Consider the following 20,639-nt stretch of genomic DNA (forward strand, 5'->3'; position numbering starts at 1 on the left):
TCCCTGTTTCAAATGTGGTGAGAAAGGTCAAGGGGCCTAGGCCTGCCTGAGCTCTTGTAAACCACCTTGACCATGGCCAAGGTGCCATTAAAAGGGATATTGGGCTGTTGACTGCCCCCATGTCCCTCACATCATGAGGACATCAGGTCTAAATCGCCCTCTAGCTGACCTCTTAGACCTGATGAAGGAGGAGGCCTGGACTCCCTTGGCTGAATCACCATCATCTTCTGCAGGAAGCCCCGGGTAGTCATCATAGAATTAGGGCAACACATCTCCTTCCTCCTGGACACCAGGGTCACCTACTCAGTCCTGAGTTTGGGGAACCCACCTCTCTTGCTCTCCTATTGTCAGGGTTAGAAGGAAAGTCTTACTAACCTCTCCAAACCCCACCACTTAGTTGTATCTTTAAGGGGTAGTCCCCTTACCCACTCCTTCCTAGTGGTACCAACCTGTTCTGCCTCCTTACTGGGAAGAGACCTCTAAGCCAAAGTCGGAGCCTCTAGTTTCTTCCCTCCCAATGCACCTGACCCCAGACTTGCCTCTTCTTCCTCCTCCTCTTCCTCTTCCTCCTCCTCCTCTGCTTTCTCCTCCTCTAAACCACACAGCCTGACACACCTTTTCCCTTATCAACTTCTCAGATGGATCCCTGGAGATGGAGCACCCAAAACCCCTTTATAGCCAAACATCCAAAGCCCACTGATTATATCACCTAGGCTATATACCTTCCCTCTCCCTCTCCCTCTCCCTCTCCCTCTCCCTCTCCCTCTCCCTCTCCCTCTCCCTCTCCCTCTCCCTCTCCCTCTTCCTCACCTACTCCCTCTCCCTCCAAAGCCTTATGGGGCTTAAGCCACTCATCTCTGACCTCTTGAGAATCCTCTGGGTCCCACTTCTTCCCTCTTCAGCCCCCCCCCATATGAGAATGGCCAGTCTCAATAAAGATGACTTCAGTCCCCATGTCCCCATCCAGTCCCTGCCATAAGTCTTAAGAGGCCAGTTGGCAGGTCAGGACAGAGTCCCTCCAAGCACCACCAGCACTCTCAGGAATCCATTTCACAGCTCCTTAAATCTGTGTTCCCTCTGCTCCCTCCATACCTGCATCTCATTACTCTTAGGTGTGAGGCAATGACTCAAACCTAGAAGCCAGGCCCACGCTAGCTTTTGATGAGTGTTGATGGATGGGCACTCTGACACTCTGGGTTAAGCTCAGCAAGAGCTGAGAAAGACTCTGTCACCCTCAATCCACACCAGCATCTTTGTGACTGTCAGGTAGGTCGTTAGGGGATATACTAACTGTTCTCTAGTTTCCATCAATTAGAGACTAGAGGTGTCACCAGGTAACCTCTGAAGACCACAGCAGAGACTCCCCCTCTAAACTCTCAGCCGTAGACTCCGTATTCCTCAGTGAGGAAAACAAAAAGAACTTGATTCATGATTTGATTGTTCTTGCTCTGTTACTGTACCAGAATACAGAGTTTGGAGTAAACCGAATCCCTGTTCCTAGGCCCATGGTCACTGATATTTGGCTCCAGAATAAACTATTTTCTTTCCCTTTGAGGTAAAAGCTGTGCCTTTGTGTTAATGGCAGCCCATACTAGCTTGGAGATCCATGACTCCGCTGACTTCCAGGACTTTGTGGAAAGTCCTAGAATGGACCAGAGAATTTATAGCAAGTGCTGACTCATGCAGTTGCATGGGATTCGACAGCTACTGCATAGCACAAGAGACCACTAACAGAGTGAGCAGTGTGGCATGAGAGAAAACGCTCACCAGCTATAGAGCCAACAGGGAATGAATAGCCACAATATATGAAGAACTTGACTCCTAACACTCAGGTCCAACCATATTTAAAAGAAGTACAAATAATGGCAAAAACAAACAAACAAACAAACCAGAAAAATATATTCAAAATCCTTAGTCCTCAGAAAAAAACACAAATCCAAGCTATGTTGGGATTTAATCTCACCCAGTGCAGAACAACTAGCTACCATCAAGAAAGCAAATGTGAGGGAGACCAAGGAGTGACTGCTAGGCACAGTCCGGCAGGAATGTGGATTAGCACAACCACTGTGGAAATGCCCGTGGTGATTCCTCACAAAACTGAAAACAGACCGTGTGATTCAGCTACGCCATTCCTGTGAGCATCCCCTAAGAATCTAATGCCAGCAACACAAAGGAAGTGAAAATTACCCATGAAAACACAGCACACAGCTCTCACTATAAAGGGACGGGGTGTTCCCTTCTTCCTCCCACTCTGTGTTTGTGACGGGGTCCCCTATAGTCTAGGATAACCTTGAACTCTTTAATCCTCCTGACTACCTCTAAGGGCAGAAAGTATAGTGGACACCAACAAACCTGCAAGAGATCATTTATTTTGAGCCAAATATGAATGCATCGTGGTCCAGGAACACATCTTCATGTTGTCTCCAATGACACCGAGCACTGTGGAACTTTTTAAATGATTCTTTTATCATCACAAAGGAAAAAGAAAGTCCTAGGGGCCGGTGAGATGGCTCAATGGGCCAAGGCACCTGCCTCCAGGCCAGAGTACGGAATTTTGATCCCCAGGACCCAAGTGGTGGGGTGAGAAAAGTGACTCCTGAATGTTTCCTCTGATCTCTACATGTGACGTGGCACACACACACATGCATAATATGTGCACACATAAATGTAGTAACTTTTTAAAGGAAGTCGTAAATCAACGTATCTACTGTTCTTCAGGGATGACAAAGAAGCCAAGAGCATGTAAGCCAAAGCATGATTTAAGGGGTCAGAGCAAATGTTAAACAGATTTACTGAAGAAGTTTGTTTTGTCTTCATACATTGCCAGGAGAGACTCAGCAGGCAAATCCTCAGATGATTCCGAGGACTGAGAAGTCTTTTAGAATAAGAGAAGTTACTCAGTCTTCTATGTAACTTGTGTGGCTCCTGAATCTGAGTGGATACATTGTTAAGTACTTTCTTGAGACTGGCTGTTCCAGGGGAGGCACCATGGACCACTAGAGGTTCACATGAGACTTCACAGTCACTGATGTTAGGCTCCAGGTAGCCAGGATCTGATGATGTTACAATGTGGGAACCTCTGCTTCTATTTTGGGTCATTTGTTTTTACACTTCCCTCTGACAGATCAGCAAGACCAAACCACTGATAAGGAACAAAGATTGTCTTCTAGAGCCTTAGAGCTGAGACGTGGGCACCAGGTGACACTAGTTGGCATTTAATTGATAGTGATCTGTCACACTGTCATAGGAGGTGCAGAAAACGACGGTTGGAAGAGATTGAACACTGGGTGCTGACATCCTGTGGACACTGAGAGGCCCTCACTGATGGGAGAGAGCTGTCAGTACCAATGGTCATGGCTGATGTCCCCAAGACAATATCATATGGAGCTTAGGGGCCTATAGTCTGGAAGTTACCAATATTACCAAGAGGTTTAGCAAACAGGGCTGAAAAACACAAAGAAGAATTATAGCAGTAAGTGAGCCCAGGAGAGGGAGTAGCCAAGAAAGTCAGCTTCAAGTGTCTTCCCAATGCAGCCATTCCTTGAGGGCACTTTCTCTTATGTTTCTTAGCTTTGTCCAGCGTTATCCTTAATTGGCTGACAGAGACAGTAATCTTCTCCCAGGGCCAGGCAGATACCCTCTTGGCCTGCCAGTAGTATGTCAAGGGCATGACTTAGAGATGGACTGAGACGAGAGAGAACTTGTAGAGGAGCCAAAAGGCCACTGAGATATGGCTTCCTCCTACAATGAATTAACTTGCCTTAATCTTTTTGTTTTATCTCGTCTTGGTTTTGGTTTATTTTGAAACAGGATCTTACAATGTGACTCTGGCTGGCCAGGAACTCACAGAAACCCACTTGCCTCTGCCTCCCATATGCTGGTTGTTGTCATCGTCGTCGTTGTTGTTGTTGTTTGTTTGTTTGTTTAAAGGATTTTGTCCCTTTTAAAGATTGATTGATTGATTATGTATGAGTACACTGTAGCTGTTTCCAGACACACCAGAAGAGGGCAACAGATCCCTTTACAGATGGTTGTGAGCCACCATGTGGTTGCTGGAAATTGAACTCAGGACCTCTGGAAGAGCAGTCAGTGATCTTAACCACTGAGCCATCTCCCCAGCCCCATATGCTGGTCTTAAAGACATGCACCACCACATCTGGCCAGTGGTTAATCTTGTCTGTCAACTAGACAGATCTAGAGTCATCTCTAGGAGATAAACCTCTGACTGCATCTCAAGAGTTTCTAAATTGATTAGATTTACCACAGAAGTTTGCTCTGGATGGAGCGAAGGATAACGTTAAGTTCCTGATCACGCCCTAAAGAAAACTGCGGCAGAGAGGCAGACAAAGTCAATCTCAATAGGCTGTTGGAGTGTATCTGACTCCCTGCCTCATTTGCTCCATTGTGAATTCAAGACCATTCTAGGCTACATGAGACTCTGTTTCAAAAATACAAACAAACAAAAAATCAAAGTCCTTTATTATACAAATAGTTTTACCATTATTAAAGACTAATACTAAATACTAATGAAGTGATGGACTTGTTTGTGTTTCACAACACAATCTTTACGTGCCTTTAGATTCAGCACTCAGGAGGCAGAAGGAGACAGATATTTATGAGTTGGAGGCCAACATGGCCTACAGAGTGAGTTCCAGGACAGCCAAGGCAACAGAGAAAGACCCTGGGAAAAAAAAAAAAAAAACAAGAACAAAAAACAGAAACAAAAAAACAAAACAAAACAAAAAGCCCCACCAAAGGTATTTTCTGCTATTAAGCTTCCACTATGCCTGTAAGAGTGTAAAACTTTTTATTTACAGTACAAAGGCTGCAATTCCCAACAGTTGATCGTCTCAGTTTCAAGTCCAAGTGTTTTGACGTCGCTTGCATTGCCGGTTGTGACAGCTTGCCCAGTGCAGGCAGATTCTTTCAGAGCCATGTCTCCAAGCATGAGATTCCTGAAGGAAGGCACTAGAAACCCAGTCTTCGAAGATCCAGTTGGGAAGGCACCTAGCCATCATTTGAGAGTGTCCACAAACATTTGAATCCCTTAAAGGAAGAGTTAGTTGTGTGTGCTCTATTTGCCAGTCTTTTCCTGGTCACTGCCCACTAGGCTGGGATGGAGCCACTACAAGAGGAGTCTAGACCTCCAGGATCATTCATAACATAGGAAATTCCACAAACAGTTTTACAAAGGCCTGTGCCACCAAACGGCTGTTTGCAAGTTTATTATCATCATATGGTTCCTTAGTTATTAGGGAGCATGGAGGGACTTTTCTGGTTTAAGCCGGCCACCCTGGCCATCCTTGGATTTAAAAGATCCAGTGCTAGGCCTAATCATTGACAATATTTTCTCCGGCTTGAAGCCTGACATGGAGCTTAGTAACTCCTCCGTGGTGAACTCTTAGCTTCCTGCCATCTGTCCTTCAGTCGTCCAGAGCTGAATGTCCAAAAGAGACTGAGAAAGCACAAGACCTTAGAGAAATAAGGGTTTTCCCTGCTGGGGGTGAGGGGTGGGGTGTTAAAGGAGAAGAGGTTTATGGAATATAGACCCTTGGTAGGCTAGCTACCTTTGATAGACTTTTTTTCTTTTCTCATGGGGTCGGCTTATCTCAGACCACATGCCCTTTCTCCCCTGCTCCACCCTTATCCTCTAGGCTGCTGTTAGACTTACAGCTTGCCTATTCTGAGGTTTTTCTTCACCTCCTAAACTGTCTCCCAGCTGCCATTTGAGCCCATTCTTTTATTAATGAAATTAAGAACCCCAAGAAGGGACCTTGATTTCCTGGGTATCATAATTGGCTCCTCCTGAACTCCCCCAGGTGTCTGGTAACACTTGCTGCCTGTCCTTCCTTTTAATTCTTTCCTAGGTGGACAAAATAACTTCTTTCCTGCATCCCCAGATGACATCAGTACTTTCTGCTGTGGACCTGTGAGCCCATGGCAGCAGGGCCCTGAAGACCCGGGGGCGCGGGGTGGGAATCTTTGCGATGTACGAAGGCAGCAGCTTACTGAGACTCTTGTGAGCTGAGAAGGGCCTGCTCTGGAGGTCCTCTAAAGGGAAAGTGGCAAGGACCAGGGGCAACATCTGAGGACCTTAGGAACGGGACACTTTCCCCGGTGAAGAGGCTGTTCTACTTCTACGAAGCTACACCACGCCACTCCCCTTCCTTCTGTTCACCGACCCATCTGGCAGAGCAAGGTTCCCACGGCAGGAGCAGCTACAGTCCTGGGGCTCTCAGCACAGCGTGAGTGGTGAGCTCAGGACACAACCCTGTAGTTGCTACAAACATGGCGAAAGCCAGTGCAGTGGACGTTGTGCCTGCCGAGGTGGAGCTCTTTGGTGAGACCCAGGAGCCTGGGGACCGCTTTCAGAGGACCTTGAAGAGACTTCAGAGGCCCCTGCTTAGGGGCTTAGGAGCAAACCTGCTGCAAGTGGAAATGGGGAGAGCCAACGGGAACTTTGTGCAAATAAACTCCCTGGTTCCGCCCCAGGGAAGGAAGGAAAAACAACAAACAAACAAAACACCTCTAAAGACATACAGATGTAGTGACACATAAACTCCTGCAGAGGGCGCCAAGAGCTAGAAACGCCACTAAGCGAAATTTAACCTTCGGTTTGCTGTTAATTTTTATTAATTTCATTCCGAGAGGGTGGCGTGTACCACTTTTCACCTCACCTCCTCTTTTCCTTTTTTTTTTTCTTTTTCTTTTTGTTGAAGCTAAATTCACACAGCATAAAACAAACCACATTGGCACTTAAGACATTCACAAATGTTTTTCAACTAGCACCTATATCAAATCTGAAAATAAACTCAGTGCCTTAAAATAAGGCCTCAAAACCATTATGCAACCCCATCGTTCCACACCCATTTCCATCCCCTCCATTACTACTCATCTTAGCTGAATCCCTAACTAGCCCTCGCCGTTTGTGCTTACCGCTGAGGCACGTGGCTGAGTATCTCTTTGGCTCCCAGCTGGACCCTCTGGACCATGCACCACCGTGGTTAGAGTAATGCACTCAGGCCTGAGCCAATAATAAAAGAGGGCACACTCTGACTCAGTCTCCCGTGGGTCTGGGGGAAGTATCCCAGACAGCAGACCCCTTAAAGTCCCGGCATTTGAGAGGTAGAAGCTGAAGGATCAGGAAACCTTTTTTGAAAATAACTTTAAATAAATGATAAAATGAATTCATTTTTAACTGGTATATTAAGATTATACATAACTATGGGATAGCCCTGGAGTGATAATGTACAGGTGTGTAATATCTAAATCAGGTGGGACAGCTGCCCACTGTGTGTTCTAGGAACCTTTCATGAATCCTCTAGAAGAGCAGCAAGTACTCTGAGCCACTGGCCCATCTCTCCAGCCCTGTCCTACTGTTCCTGTCTAATCTTGTACAGACCCTCTGTGATCAGTACAGGTGCTCTGTGATCAATATAGATGCTCTGTAGTCAGTACAGACCCTCTGTGATCAGGACAGATCCTCTGTGATCAGGACAGATCCTCTGTGATCAGGACAGATCCCCTGTGATCAGTATAGATCCTCTGTATCAGTACAGATCTCCTGTGATCAGTACAGATGCTCTGTGATCAATACAGATGCTCTGTAGTCAGTACAGATCCTCTGTGTTAGCAGATCACCACTTCTTGCTATTTAACACTTACCTCAGCATCCATCGATCAACCCCTTTGGTCCCAAACTCTGTTCCACAGCATTCTACTTTCACCTTCTCTGAGATCAACATCTCAGCTGCCATGTATGAGTTGGCTAGTGCTGTGCTCATTTCTCTGTGCCTGGCTCATCTTACTTAACATAAAAAATCTCCAGTTCTGTGCATCTTGTTACTAATGATAGGTTTCGCTCTGTTCTGGTTGCAGAGTCCTGCTGCCTAGCTTTTCACCCTCCAGTGCTGTGGGTTTATTTAATTTCTCTTAGCTATCAAGAATAGGGCTGGCCAGGTAGTGGTGGCATATACCTTTAATCCCAGCGCTCGGGAGGCAGAGGCAGGAGGATCTCTGTGAGTTCGAGACCAGCCTGATCTGCAGAGTGAGTTCCAGGACAGGTAGGACTATTGCACAGAGAGACCCTGTCTCAAAAAGAAAAACAAAACAAACAAACAAACAAAAAAATGAAAACCCTAGGGTGGCAGTGCATTCGGAGTGCATCCATCATTTTTACATACTGGTATAATTTCCTTTGAGTGCATTCCCTGTGGTGGGACGCTTCATGGGGTAGTGTTTTTTCTAATTTTTTGAGGAATCTCAGTGATAAGTTATTTCTCTGCCACTGAAATGAGCCAATTTAAACCAGATTAGATTCTATTAAAGGCAGGTTTATTGGGAAGCTGCTCTCAGGTGGGCAAGTTCACTGGCCCCAAGGATTGAGGCTAGGGAAGTCGCCATGGAAAAGGGATGGAGGGGAGAGAGAGAGAAGAGGAGAAGAAGAGACCAAAATGTCTGGATTATATAGGGAGGAGCCTCTGGGGCAAGGACAGCCCAGCCTCTGGGCAGGAAAGTTTAAGGTGGGGGCAGGGTATGCCAGGTAGGGACTAAGGGATGCAGGGAGAACCTGGAGGGCAGGGCTGCTTTGATGTGTAAAGTATGCACCTCAGTCCCTTGTCCCCGTCTGAAACCAAACACTCAGGCTGCTGAGGGCTTTCTCTAGATAGTGTAAGTCCTCCGTTCTGACTCACAGGATCGGGGAGATGAGTTGCAGGGGGCACTGCTGCCTAGCTAACATAACTCATGGTTTCATGTGGCGCCCCCTGGTGTTTGTTTACCAGAAGGTGCACCCCAAGGAGACAAGCAGAAAAGACCTTGGGCCTGGACTTTCTTATTACTGCCTGGCCTAGAGCACCTAAGAGTCCTACACCACCGGGTGTGATGGCTCACACCTTTAATCCCAGTACTCCGGAGGCAGAGGCAGGTGGATCTCTGAGGTCGAGGCCAGCCTGGTCTACAAAGTGAGCTCCAGGACAGCCAGGGCTATACAGAGAAACCCTGTCTCAAAAAAAAAAAAAGAGTCCTACACCATCTGCTGAGTTAAAGTGAGCACTCCGCCCTGCACAGAGCCGAGTGGCCCTCCCTTACCCAAAGTCTCTAGAGACACCAACCCTTTTAAGTCAATAAGAAGGACAACCAGGTCAAATAGAGCCTGGCCCAGTGCCTCACTCAACTGACAGGTGTAAGACTGGCTCCGGTGAAGCTTCCAGGACCTTACGGTGATGGGGCAGAGGGAAGAGATGAGGAAGGGTTTGCCCTGGATTTCTGGACAGGAGTCTCCACAGCCAAAGCCAAAATCCTGTCACTTTCGATACCATGTCACAATGTTCCCAAAGGCAGCGGCACCAACGTGGCTGCTCTCAAAGGTCTCAATAACCAGAGTTTATCTGAACTCCCCAACTCCTACGGCTGGCTAGGATCCCAGCACGAATAATAGATGTCCTCTTCTTTGGGCTCCTGATGTCCCCAAGTTGGCCCAGCTGCCACCCTCCTACAGGCCACCTCCCCTCATCTCCGTGCCTTCCCTTATCCCTCATCCCAGCGTCTTTATCTTATATGCTCAGTACAGCTGGCCATATGCCCCTTAGGGAGGGTTTTTTTTTTTCCTGTCGAAACTGCCCTTACCGAAGGTAAGAGTTAATTATTTTCTGATGGCAGTAACCAGACTCAACAGAAGCTGGTGAGCTTGTCTGTTCTTCAGTTTCTAGGTTCCCCTCTCATATCGCTGGGAGGCGAGGCTTGATCACTTGGCTTGTGCCCTGCCAATCTGAAATTCTCAGGGAACCCAACCAACTCTGACGCTCTCAAAGTCAGCAGAACCTGGAAAGCAGGCAGCCGGCTCAGAGGTAAGTGAGTGTTTTCCTCTTTAATGGCGCGCCTCCATATTTTGGGTTGGATGTCTCCACATGCTCAATGGGCAGGGAGAACCTGTGGCTGCCCTAGTAAGCCAAGATGGAGCCACACAAGAGCCCTTGCCTACAGGACACACTAGATATGAAGGGCAGCCTAAGGCTGTTCCAGGACGGGCTTCTTGGGACTGGCCCCCCAGTTACCAAAACACACTCTCCAAACAGATTGTGCTAACTACCCTAAATTCCTGAGTTTGGGGGGGGGAGGGGTCCTCATCCTGCTGAGGAGAGAGCTGTGTCCTCTAACCCTAGCTGGAGGGTTCTGCTAACTGTCTCAGGGCAGTTAGACAGTGGAGGGTGTCACAGGGTTCTGATGACCCGAGAGTTGCCTACTGGAGCTAGTTTTTCTCCATGTGCCTGCAAAGGGCAGGAGCTTGTGTATAAAGTCACACAGGAGTGGGTGGTGGAGGGAGCCTCACTCACACAGAGGGGCAGCCGCGGGATTCTGCAGGTGGGGTCTGTGCGGAACGACCCTGTTTCTAGGACTAAGAACTCATGTGGTAGGTGAACAAGCAGCTACCTCTCTTAAGCTGTTTCTCCATTCTCCTACTAGATCCCTAGCTTCTCTCTCACCATAACTAATGTGTATCTAATTCTATGTGTCCCCAATAGATATGGCAAGGGCACACCCTGGAGATGCTACTCTGCCAAGCATCTTGGTCAGCTTCATCTTCCTGCAACTCCTGACTTCTGGGAACGGTAGGACGCCCCTCCCTTTCTGACCCTAGGAGCGCCCAGCGTCAGGTTGGGGCTTCCAACAAAGCTGGGGTTTAAGGGAACTCTCAAAGAGGAAAATGGGGGCACAAGGGGAGCCCCTGCCTCCTGCCTGTGACCTAACCTAGTCCTTTCCTTTGCATCTCTAAGGAAAATCAGATTTCCTCGTCCTTGGACCTCCCCACCCACTTCTGGCCATAGTTGGTCAAGACAAAGAGTTGCCCTGCAAACTGTCACTCAACATCAGCGCTGAGGGCATGGAGCTGAGGTGGTACAGGGACAAGCCCTCGTCAGTCGTGCATGTGTACAAGAATGGGGAGGATGTGTATGACGAGCAGATGGTGGAATATAAGGGAAGGACCTCATTCAACGGCAGCCATGTAGCCAGGGGAGAAGCTGCTGTGAAGATCCACAACGTCACCGTGTTTGACAACGGGACTTATCACTGTGTGTTTAAGGAGTACACATCCCACAGCCAGGCCACCCTGTGGCTGAAGGTGGCAGGTGAGGTTTCGTGTGTGTGTGTGTGTGTGTGTGTGTGTGTGTGTGTGTGTGTGTGTGTGTTGGGGGGAGTGTCTTCTACTCCTCAGCTTCTCTCAGTGTCAGCCAGGATTCCAGACCTCGGTCCCCAGAGCCCTGAGTCCTAAGGCTGCAGAGGCTTTGGTGACACCTGCTTCTAGGCAAAGCTGTTTTCCCTGCAAGCTCTGTGTATGGTGTAGTTCCGTCTGCCTTTATGTCACACCCTTGTACCAGAAAGAGAGCACAGATGTGGGGGAGGGGGTCAAGGCATGGGAACAGCTGGGGGAAGTGGAAGGAGAGAGGGAGAAACAGGAAGACAGTGAACAGGAGACAGAAATAAAGTGAAGAAGAGAACAGAGGGAAGTCAGGAGCCCAGAGAGATAACAAAGAGAAATGGGGAGAATGACAAAGAGGCTGAAACTGCTGAGGTTTGGGAAAGTGAGAGACAGGAGGGAGACAGGAGAGAGACTGGGTTGTTTGGGGCTATGGAGAAGTTTTCCTAGGTGACAGACCCTAGCTCCTTCCTCATTCTCATACTTAGTAGAAAGCTTTGGGTTGTTTTTTTTTTTCTTTCTTTCTTTCTTTCTTTCTTTCTTTCTTTCTTTCTTTCTTTCTTTCTTTCTTTCTTTCCCCCACCCCCATTTCTCTCAACCGTTTTATTTGGGATGAAGGTATTGCATTAGTAATGTTATCACACAGATGTGCTCCATGCAGATTCATAGAACCTACTTAACACCTGCAAGCCATCCCTTCCCACCAGTTGTAGCTGCAGGATCTGAGCTGCTGTCTCTTCCTTCCTCCAGGGCGGGGCTCGTCCCCCAGAATCCGTGTGACTGACACCCAGGACAAAGGCATCCGGGCCGAGTGCACCTCAGCAGGCTGGTACCCCGAGCCCAAGGTGGAGTGGCTGGACCTTAAAGGACAACCAGTGTCTGCTGAGAGTCACTTCTCAGTTTCAGCCAGCACTGGCCTCGTGGCCCTGCTCTCCATTGTGACTCCCCAGGATACGGCTGTGGGGGGCCTGACTTGCTCCATCTCCAATCCCCTCCTCCCAGAGAAGGTGACAGAGACTTACCTGCTGGGTGAGTATCTGCTCAGTTCAAAGACAGCAGAACCAGGCCCTGGGTGCCAGGGATGTTAGGAGAAGGCTATGCAGGCAGAGCCAGAGAAGATCCTCCCTTCAGCCTGGCCAAGAGGGTCGTAGGGATGTTGGTTTCCAAGACAATGCAGGGATAGGGATGCAGGGAGATCCACTAGGGAAGCAAGAAAGATCCACCCTGATACTGGCTTTTCTGTTGCTGTTGTTGTTTTTAAATGGATCTTGGTTGTTGTTATTGGGGTTGTTTGTTTGTTTGTTTTGTTTTTTAGAGAAGTTTTAGTTGATGGCAAATTAAATCAGAAAATGCATAGACTTTTTCTTTAAAAAAATATTTTTATTTTATGTGTATGAGTGTTATACTGACTGCGTGTAAGTACAGTGTGTGTCTGCAGTATCCTTGGAACTGGAGTTACAGATGGTCGCTGTGAGCCACCATGTGGGTGTGGGAAATGGGACCAGAGTTCCTCAGGAAGGGCAGCAGAGCTCCTAACCACTGAAATGTCTCTCCAGCTCCTGGGTCTTCAATACACCTCATCTCACGGTCATAGCGCTCTCGGTTATGAACGCCCAGAAAGGGAGCATGACAGGAATGAAAAGGCAAGAGCAATCAGGCTCAGCAGCAAGTGTGTAGGGCTCGCCAGTGCTGGGTGCTCGGGGTGTGGACATGGGAGAGTTGTTATCTATTTGTCGGTACTGCACAATGCCTGTAAGTCCACTGCATTCCCTCTTCCCACTTAATGCCTGGAGAACCGGACCTTTTTTTCTTTCTATGCATGGTTTTGCCTTTCCATGATTCACCTTTGCCTGGTAGTTACTGAGAAGGCACCATGACCAAAGCCACTTACAGAAGTAAGCATTTAGTTGGGGGCTTGCTTACAGTTTCAGAGGGTTAGTCCATTATCATCATGGCAGGAACCATGGTGGCAGGCAGGCAGGCAGGCAGAAATGGTGCTGGAGAAGTAGCTGAGAGACCCAGTTGCAGGCTGAGAGAGAGAGACACTGGGCCTGGCATGGGCTTTTGAAAACTCCGAGCCCACCCCCTGTGACACATGGCCTTCAACAAGGCCATATCTAATCCTTCTCAAACAGTCCCATTAACTGGGGCCAAGTTCTGAAACATCTGAGCTTATGGGGGCCATTCTCACTCAAACCACCATGCCTATAAATCATTTCTGTTGGGGGCTGAATTATCCCACTGTCTGGATAGATGACAGTTAGTTTACCTAGTTAGCTACTAAAGGATAGATGTAGCTTGTCATGTAAATTTTTATTTCTTTATAATCCTTTGCTTTTCAACTTTTTGTTTGTTTGTTTGTTTGTTTGTTTTTAAGCTTATCACTGTGTAACCCTGACTGGCCTGGAACTCACAATAACCACGCAGTCATGAGGCTCCACCCTCAGGACTGTCCCACCTCCCACAGCCCACCTGCACCATCATCTAAGAGACCGGGATCTCAGTGTTTTGGGGTACACAAACCCTCAAGCTGTAGCGCTGAGTATTGGAAGACAACTCATTTTTTTTCTGAACCCTCTTTAGAAAGGTCTACCAAAAATTGTGTTCCTTGACTTTGGAATGGTGTGTGTGTGTGTGTGTGTGTGTGTGTGTGTGTGTGTACGAGTGTCTAACAAAGACGATCCCCTCCTGTTTTATTCTTGATGCCTTTGGAATCTCCTTAGCCTCCCTGTCCAGAAGGCCTCTGTCCACGGAAAGCGGACCAGCTCTGCCTTTGATCCTCACGGCACTAGGGCTGGTTTCAGCAGCAATAGCCTGTGCCTTTGGGAAATGTCACAAAGAAGAGCATAAAACAAATCAGGAAGAGGAGGATCCAGGAGCCCGTGATGAGGCCGGGCTCTTCCACGGTGAGTGGGGCCTGACCATCACACCAGAGACCCACACGCCAGGCTCTGCTCTGAGGCGTTGTCTTTGTGTCACCCAACACAGCAGGGACAGAATGAATGGCTAGTGGGGATTTCCCAGCTACAACCCACCCAGGGAAAACCCTTCACCACCGAGAGAGTCCTTGGTCAATTATTTTTCACAAGATAATTCTTCGCAGACTACAGGGCCACCTTCTGGGCAATGGATAGACAAGCACTTAAAGCTTGAGTCCCTTTCCCACTACTGAAACAAAATGCCTGAAGCTGGGTGATTCGTAAAGGAATGTTTATTTAGCTCACATTTGGGGGCCTAAATTCCCAAGATCAGGTGGTTCGTATGGTGAGGGCTCCCTGGCTGTGTCATATCATGGTAGATAGCAAGACAGAAGAAACAAGGAATTTGAAGACATATGGGAACTACCCAGGGTCCTCAGAGAACTGAATGGTGTTCCCATGAATGCATCACCTTGGACGAAGCTCCGCCTCTTAAAAGTTTCCCCACCCCTTACTGCTCACACTGAAGACCAGGCTTCTAACACACAAAACCTGAGGGCACCTGGCAGTCACATGCAACCCACAGAAAAGCCCACATCTGGGCCTCCAAGTCTTCTCTCTGCTGGAGATTGTCTCTGTGTTAGTTCCTCTCTGTCTCTGTCTCTCCCGCACAGAGCCTGGCCTCTGGCCTGGGTTTAGTGCACACTGGGAGCTGTCTCAGGCTGTGCTCACACCTCTTCAAGTATCCCTCATCCCTGCCTCCCTCATTGCCTGAGGCATGGAGAGCAAGGTAAATGGAGACAGTGAATGATGGCTAGAGATGGATGGGGAAAGCTTCAGATAGGAGACAGAGCTTGAATCCTTCATCCTCACAGGGCCAAGAGGTCAAAAGAGGGCATGGGGATACCTGTCACCTGTCACTTTCTTCTCTCTACAGTGAGTCTGTCCCTGGATCCTGAAACCGCCAGTCCCAAACTCATGGTGTCTGAGGATCAGAAAAGCGTGAAGCGGCTGCTATTTGACCAGGACGTATTCCCCAGTTCCAGGAGATTTAACCAGGACCCCTGCATCCTGGCTCAAGAGCGATTTGAGGCAGGGAGACATTACTGGGAAGTGGAGGTTGGGGACAGGAGGGCCTGGATTCTGGGTGTGTGTCTAGAGAGTTTGGTACGGGAAGGAAGGATCCCCAAGTCACCCCAGCATGGCCTCTGGGCACTAGAGTTTTACAAGAAGAAACTCCAAGCCCTCTCCTACCCCCGGACTTGCCTGTCTCCTCCAGAGCCCCTCCGGCGGGTGGGCATCCTCTTAGACTTTGAGGCAGGGCAAATCTCCTTTTATAATTCAACCAATGGCTCCCTGATCTATGTGTTCTCTGGGTTCTCCTTTTCTGGTCCCCTGCAGCCATTCTTCTGCCTCTGGACCCATGACCCCAGACCCCTCACCATCTGCTCGGTGGTCACAGAGACCAAAGACACAGAATCTTCTGGAGATCCCGGCCTCCCTGGGGACTCCTGAGATGTCCTTAAGAGAGGAAAGCTCCTGCCTTCTTGTGCCTCCTAACTCCTGGCACTATCTATCCCATTCCTATATAAAAATATGATGAAACACCAGGGGCTGGCTATGCTCCCCCTACCAAATTTCTGTGCCAAATGCTGACACCACCCACCAGGGTCAGGGATTTCTGAAGGCATTGTAATTTGGAGATGAGACATTGAAAAAGATTGTGGATAAGGGGAGTCATTTATGTACCTTAACCTCATAGATCTGGTACTCTTATAAGAAGGAAGATTAGGACTCGGAGAGATGCCACTCACTAGCCAAGGAGATCAGCAATGCCCTGGTCTCATATTTGTAGCCTCTGGGACCTAGAAAGTGGTTCCTGCCAAGTGAGAATCCTGGGAATCTCCTATGTTGCCTTCTTTACTATGGCTGCCCTCTCTCAGTGAGGCAAACTATACAATCATTCCTGCCATGTAGTTAGAGTGTATGTATGTATGTATGTATGTATGTATGTATGTATGTATGTATGTATGTATATATTTATGTATGTATGTGTGTATGTATGTATGTATGTATGTATGTATGTATGTATGTATGTAGACCATCCAGCCCAGTGGTGGGTGTGTTGTGGTTGCACAGTAAATAATAGTCGTACCCTCCCTTCTCACTCTCTCTCCATCTTGTTCATCTCTCACTCGTTCACTTCCTCTCTTTCCTCTCTCTCCTTCCCACCTTCTCTTTCCTTCTGTTAAATGATTTTATTATTTTGCATTATGTAGATGTGTGTGTGTGTGTGTGTGTGTGTGTGTGTGTGTGTGTGTGTGTGTGTGTGTGTCTGCGCACACAGGTGCGGTGCCCACAGAGGCCAGAGGATAGCATCCGATCCCCTGGAACTGGAGTTAGAGAGTTTATGCGTTGACAGAGGGTGCTGGGAACAAAACTCCATTCTTTTGCAACAGCAGCCAGGGCTCTTAATCATAGAACCATCTCTCCAGTCCCTCTCCCTTCCCTTGTTTCTTTTCTTCCTCCTCCAATCTATTTCTACCTAAATCCCTTTCTTTCACTCACGGTGACAGACTAGTTCAAGTCACACAAAAGCAAAGATCCCAAGATTCCTAAGACTTTGGTCAGAGTTCAGTGAGGACAGAAACCACATCCATATTGAAAGAGAAAACAGATGAGAAGTGGGTTTTAATGGACACTTGAGAACACAAGTGCTGGACCCAGCTCTCGGCTCCCTGAGAATCTTCCATTCCAAGACTGCGGCAGCAGAAGAGCCCAGGGAGTGGGGTGCTGCTCCGTGGTGCCTGTTCCATAGGGACTGAGAAAAACGCTCTATCTAGTGCTGTGAAGCTGGTGGCCCCAAGAGAAACAGAGTCTCACCATCCTGCAGACCCAACATTCCCTCTTGCTGTTTGTTGCAAGTTCAAGCAGGGATTGTTGGTGTGATTGATCTGGTTGGTGATCAGGACCCCCACTCCAAGGGGCCTGGGGCTTTTAGGTTAAGAGCTCTGGCCTAAAAGCCACTAGTGACTCTTCCCTCTAAATTCTGGAGACCAGAAATCTGAACTGAAGTCAGATTGTCAGGGTTGGCTTCTCCTGAAAGCATGGGAAAACCAGGCCTCCCTTCCAGTGTCTGGAGGAGTCCTCTTAGCTGGCAGTCACATCACTGCAAATGCTGGCCCTGTGGTCATATGGCCAGCTCTTCTCTGGTTCTCCTTAAACATTTTCTCTTAGCAATCCAACTCAGAGCCCGCGTTAACGCCAGCTGGCTCCATTCAGAGGTTTGTAACTTGACTGCTCTGTAAGGACCCTTTCCTCCAAATGATCCTGGTCACAGATGCGAGAGGTCCTGACTCCCACATATTTGGGGGAACACTGAACCTACCCTAGTGGGTTGGAGTTGAAGGTCCCTGGCTGAGTGGTGGGCACCCCTTTTGCATCAAAATGCCTCCTCAGAATGAGCAGATCGTTGTCCATAGGGACTGTAGTAGCCTATACATGCTTGCAAGAGAAAGGTCCTCAGACACAGACAAAGGTCACCTAGTGTTTTGGGTTCCCAGTCAAGAGCAGTTATGGTTAGTCAGTGGATTAGCAAGGAAATGTCACAAGCACAGGCAGCCCCTGGGCTGGGCTTTGGAGAGAGGCTGGCATTTATATAGAAAGAAATGGGAGAAGAGATGAGACCCAATAAAAGACACACACACACACACACACACACACACACACACACACACACACACACACACATACACACACACTGTCCCCCACCCCACCTCATCCCCTGCATGTTACAGTTTTTCAACCTTGGAGTAATAAAGTTTTAACTTTTTTTCCTTCTTTATCATTGTGATACTTATATGTAACAAATTGGCCAGATAGAAAATGTGTAGATCAGAGAACCACCTGCCTCCACCTCTTGAGCTCTGAGACTAAAGACGTGGGCCACCACTGCCTAGCTAGAGAATTTTTTGGGGGGGTTGGTTGTTTTAAGATTTATGTATTGTATGTACACAAGTGTTTTGTCTGCACGCATGCCTGTACACCAGGAGGTGACACATGCATAATCTAAAAAGGAGGGCGGATCTCTGAGGTCGATGCCAGCCTGGTCTACAGAGTGAGTTTGAGGACAGGCAGGGCTACACAGGGAAACAAACAAAAAAATGAAACTTTATGTCTGCCTGTCTCTCTCTCTCTCTCTCTCTCTCTCTCTCTCTCTCTCTCTCTCTCTCTCTCTCTCTCGTGTGTGTGTGTGTGTGTGTGTGTGTGTGTGTGTGTGTGTGTGTGTGTGTACCTGTGGAGGCCAGAACAGGACACTGGATTCCTTGCAGCCGTAGTTAAGGTATCTGTGAGCGGAGCTCACACAGGGAACATTGGTCAGAGTGTACAGTCACATGGCAGCATCATCAAAAGTTCAGAGTCTTTCTCTGTAAAAGTTCCCTAGGACTTGTTGGAATTTGATCCCTGTCTAGGGTTCCACTCTAGGTAGGCACTGACCCTGTAGAGTTTGTGTTTGTTTTGATTTTCCCTTTTTCCTTGATGGACTTATTTTGAAGTCAGTCCTTTTAAATTGTGGAGTATTACTGATACCACAATGTGGAGAACTTTCATTTTCTCCTGTTCTACGTGATATATCCCTGCAGTGACCCTTTTTTCCCTGTTCTGGAATTTAAAATAAACTTTTAAAAATTTTTCTGTGTTAATTTCCTGTTTTCATAATAAAATGCCTGTAGCTGGGAGACATGAATCTTTCTTAGCTCACGTTTTTGGGGAGCTCATAGGAAGACAATCACTGTGTGTGTGTGTGTGTGTGGCTGTTCTGCCTGCATGTATGCTTGTGTACCATGTGCATGCAGTGTTCTCAGAGTCTAGAAGAGAGCCTAGATCTCCTGGAGCTGAATACAGAATATATACAGAATATTATGAGTCTCCCAGGTGAGTGCCACAAACCAAACCCTGGTCCTCTGGAAGAGAAGCCAGTGCTCTTGACTACTGAGCCATGCCCTCAGTGCATAGCTATGATCCACATTTATTAGTAAAATAATCGACCAAAAATATTCTCAAAAATAATGACCACCTTTAGGTGAAGGTGAAAACCAGCTGGCTGTAAATACGGGGAGTGCTTGCTTCCACCTCTCTCACAATTTTCCTGAAATTTTGCAAATAGATAGAAATGGGCTAAAAACTCAAATACAAAGTATTTAGTATTAATATTAGTACTAGTATGCATAGCAAAGTGCCCACCACGCTGTATTTTTTATCCTAATGTGGATGTAATGAAATAGCAATAGAGATACTGCAGTACAAATTTTCTCCAAGGAGAGCACCAGATCAAAACGGTGTTGAGCCACGCACTTGCGGGGACTAGTTCCTTTGCTCTTTGGCGGAAGCTGGATGGTTAACATACAATTCAATCAGGAAACCGACGCCTGCTGGTTTGTTTGGTTTTTTGTTTGGTTTGTTTACTTAATTTGAGATAGGATCTCACTTTGTAGACTTGGCTGACCTATCCTAAATGCTGGGGTCAAAGCCGGGGACAGTGTCTCCCAACTGAATCGTCAAGACAACCTGTGTAGAGTCCAAGATCTGGCTGAAGAGCCCCCAGACCTTTGTTTTGGGACAAACCCGGCTTTCTAATGTGCCGCGCGGTACTACCTCGGCCAGGCCACCAGGGGGAGACTGCCTATTCTCTTCCAGGTCAGGAGTCCTTTAAGGCTTTTCCATTAAGCTATCCAGGGACTCTGGTTATCTCTGAAGAGCCTTTGGTAGTCACTGAAGGGCCCCCGAGGGTAGACAAAGCCTCAGTAGCTGGTGGCCTTCTGGGTATCCTTGCACTGCTGAGAGCTGGATTAGACTGTCTTGCGCTGTGATCAGCCACACAGCTCACAGACCTCCGTGCAGGAAGTGGTTGGAAGCGCAGACAGCTGCGACACCCGAGTCACCAGAGCCCTAAACCTGAAGAGAAACTGAAAGGAAGGGGCGAGAGATCCAGGAAGGAAACAAGCTGACCACCAGAAATGAATGACCAGCTTACAGCACAACCCTGACTCTCTTAAATGGCCACACCCTCAGACACTAAAGATGGTCCACAACCTAAAGGCTTTCATTGGATGCTCTGTGGAGACTTGTCCAATCACAAGAGCCCAGGAAGTCACCTCATTTGCATATTACAGAATTCCATAAGCTTGACTTCTGCTATTTTTATTTCAAGGCACTGCTCCCTCAGAAATCCTTGTTTCTCCTGGCTGATGACAGATGATCTTTCTTCTTTGCCAGAACACAGAGCTGTCCACAAGGAGGTGGTGCCTCACCCTCATGACACCTACTAATGCGATTTAGGAGTGCATATTCCAGCCTCACAGGGCAGAGTGTGTAGACCCATGTTTAGGAAATAGAGCAGGCCTTTGGAAAGGATGGAAGGCATGACCCTTTATGATTAAGCATGGTGTTGACCTCGAGTCTCTAATCAGAGACCATCATACACTACACCCGTGGAACCTCTTCCTGTAAGCAGTAAATGGAGA

At 47.8% G+C, this 20,639-nt stretch overlaps 1 protein-coding gene across 6 annotated transcripts; it reads left to right on the top strand.

Annotated features, from left to right (window-relative positions):
* Positions 1–9,532: 9,532 nt before the first annotated feature.
* Positions 9,533–18,621, top strand: Btnl10 (butyrophilin-like 10). 6 transcript variants are annotated; one of them, XM_006532533.3, is made up of 7 exons: positions 9,533–9,632; positions 9,704–9,848; positions 10,524–10,610; positions 10,776–11,129; positions 11,948–12,226; positions 13,921–14,103; positions 15,053–15,704. In XM_006532533.3, the coding sequence occupies exons 3-7, from the start codon at positions 10,526–10,528 to the stop codon at positions 15,628–15,630; spliced, it is 1,479 nt and encodes a 492-aa protein (XP_006532596.1). In that variant the 5' UTR covers positions 9,533–9,632; positions 9,704–9,848; positions 10,524–10,525; the 3' UTR covers positions 15,631–15,704. The 6 variants fall into 6 exon arrangements, with proteins under 6 accessions (XP_006532596.1, XP_006532597.1, XP_011247111.1 ...); XM_006532534.3 differs by having other exon boundaries at positions 9,548–9,848; positions 15,053–15,207; positions 15,517–15,704; NM_001363414.1 differs by having other exon boundaries at positions 9,564–9,848; positions 15,053–18,264.
* The last annotated feature ends 2,018 nt before the right edge of the window (positions 18,622–20,639 follow it).

The sequence above is a fragment of the Mus musculus genome, chromosome 11 (genome assembly GCF_000001635.26).
Source record: "Mus musculus strain C57BL/6J chromosome 11, GRCm38.p6 C57BL/6J".
Lineage (NCBI taxonomy): Eukaryota > Metazoa > Chordata > Mammalia > Rodentia > Muridae > Mus > Mus musculus.

Bases quoted from the DNA above. Each gene is read 5' to 3' on its own strand.
- Btnl10 (XM_006532533.3), top strand. From the start codon at position 10,526: ATGGCAAGGGCACACCCTGGAGATGCTACTCTGCCAAGCATCTTGGTC. The intron at 11,130-11,947 runs GTGAGGTTTCGT...TCCTTCCTCCAG, and splicing joins CCTGTGGCTGAAGGTGGCAG to GGCGGGGCTCGTCCCCCAGA. The intron at 12,227-13,920 runs GTGAGTATCTGC...GAATCTCCTTAG, and splicing joins GACAGAGACTTACCTGCTGG to CCTCCCTGTCCAGAAGGCCT.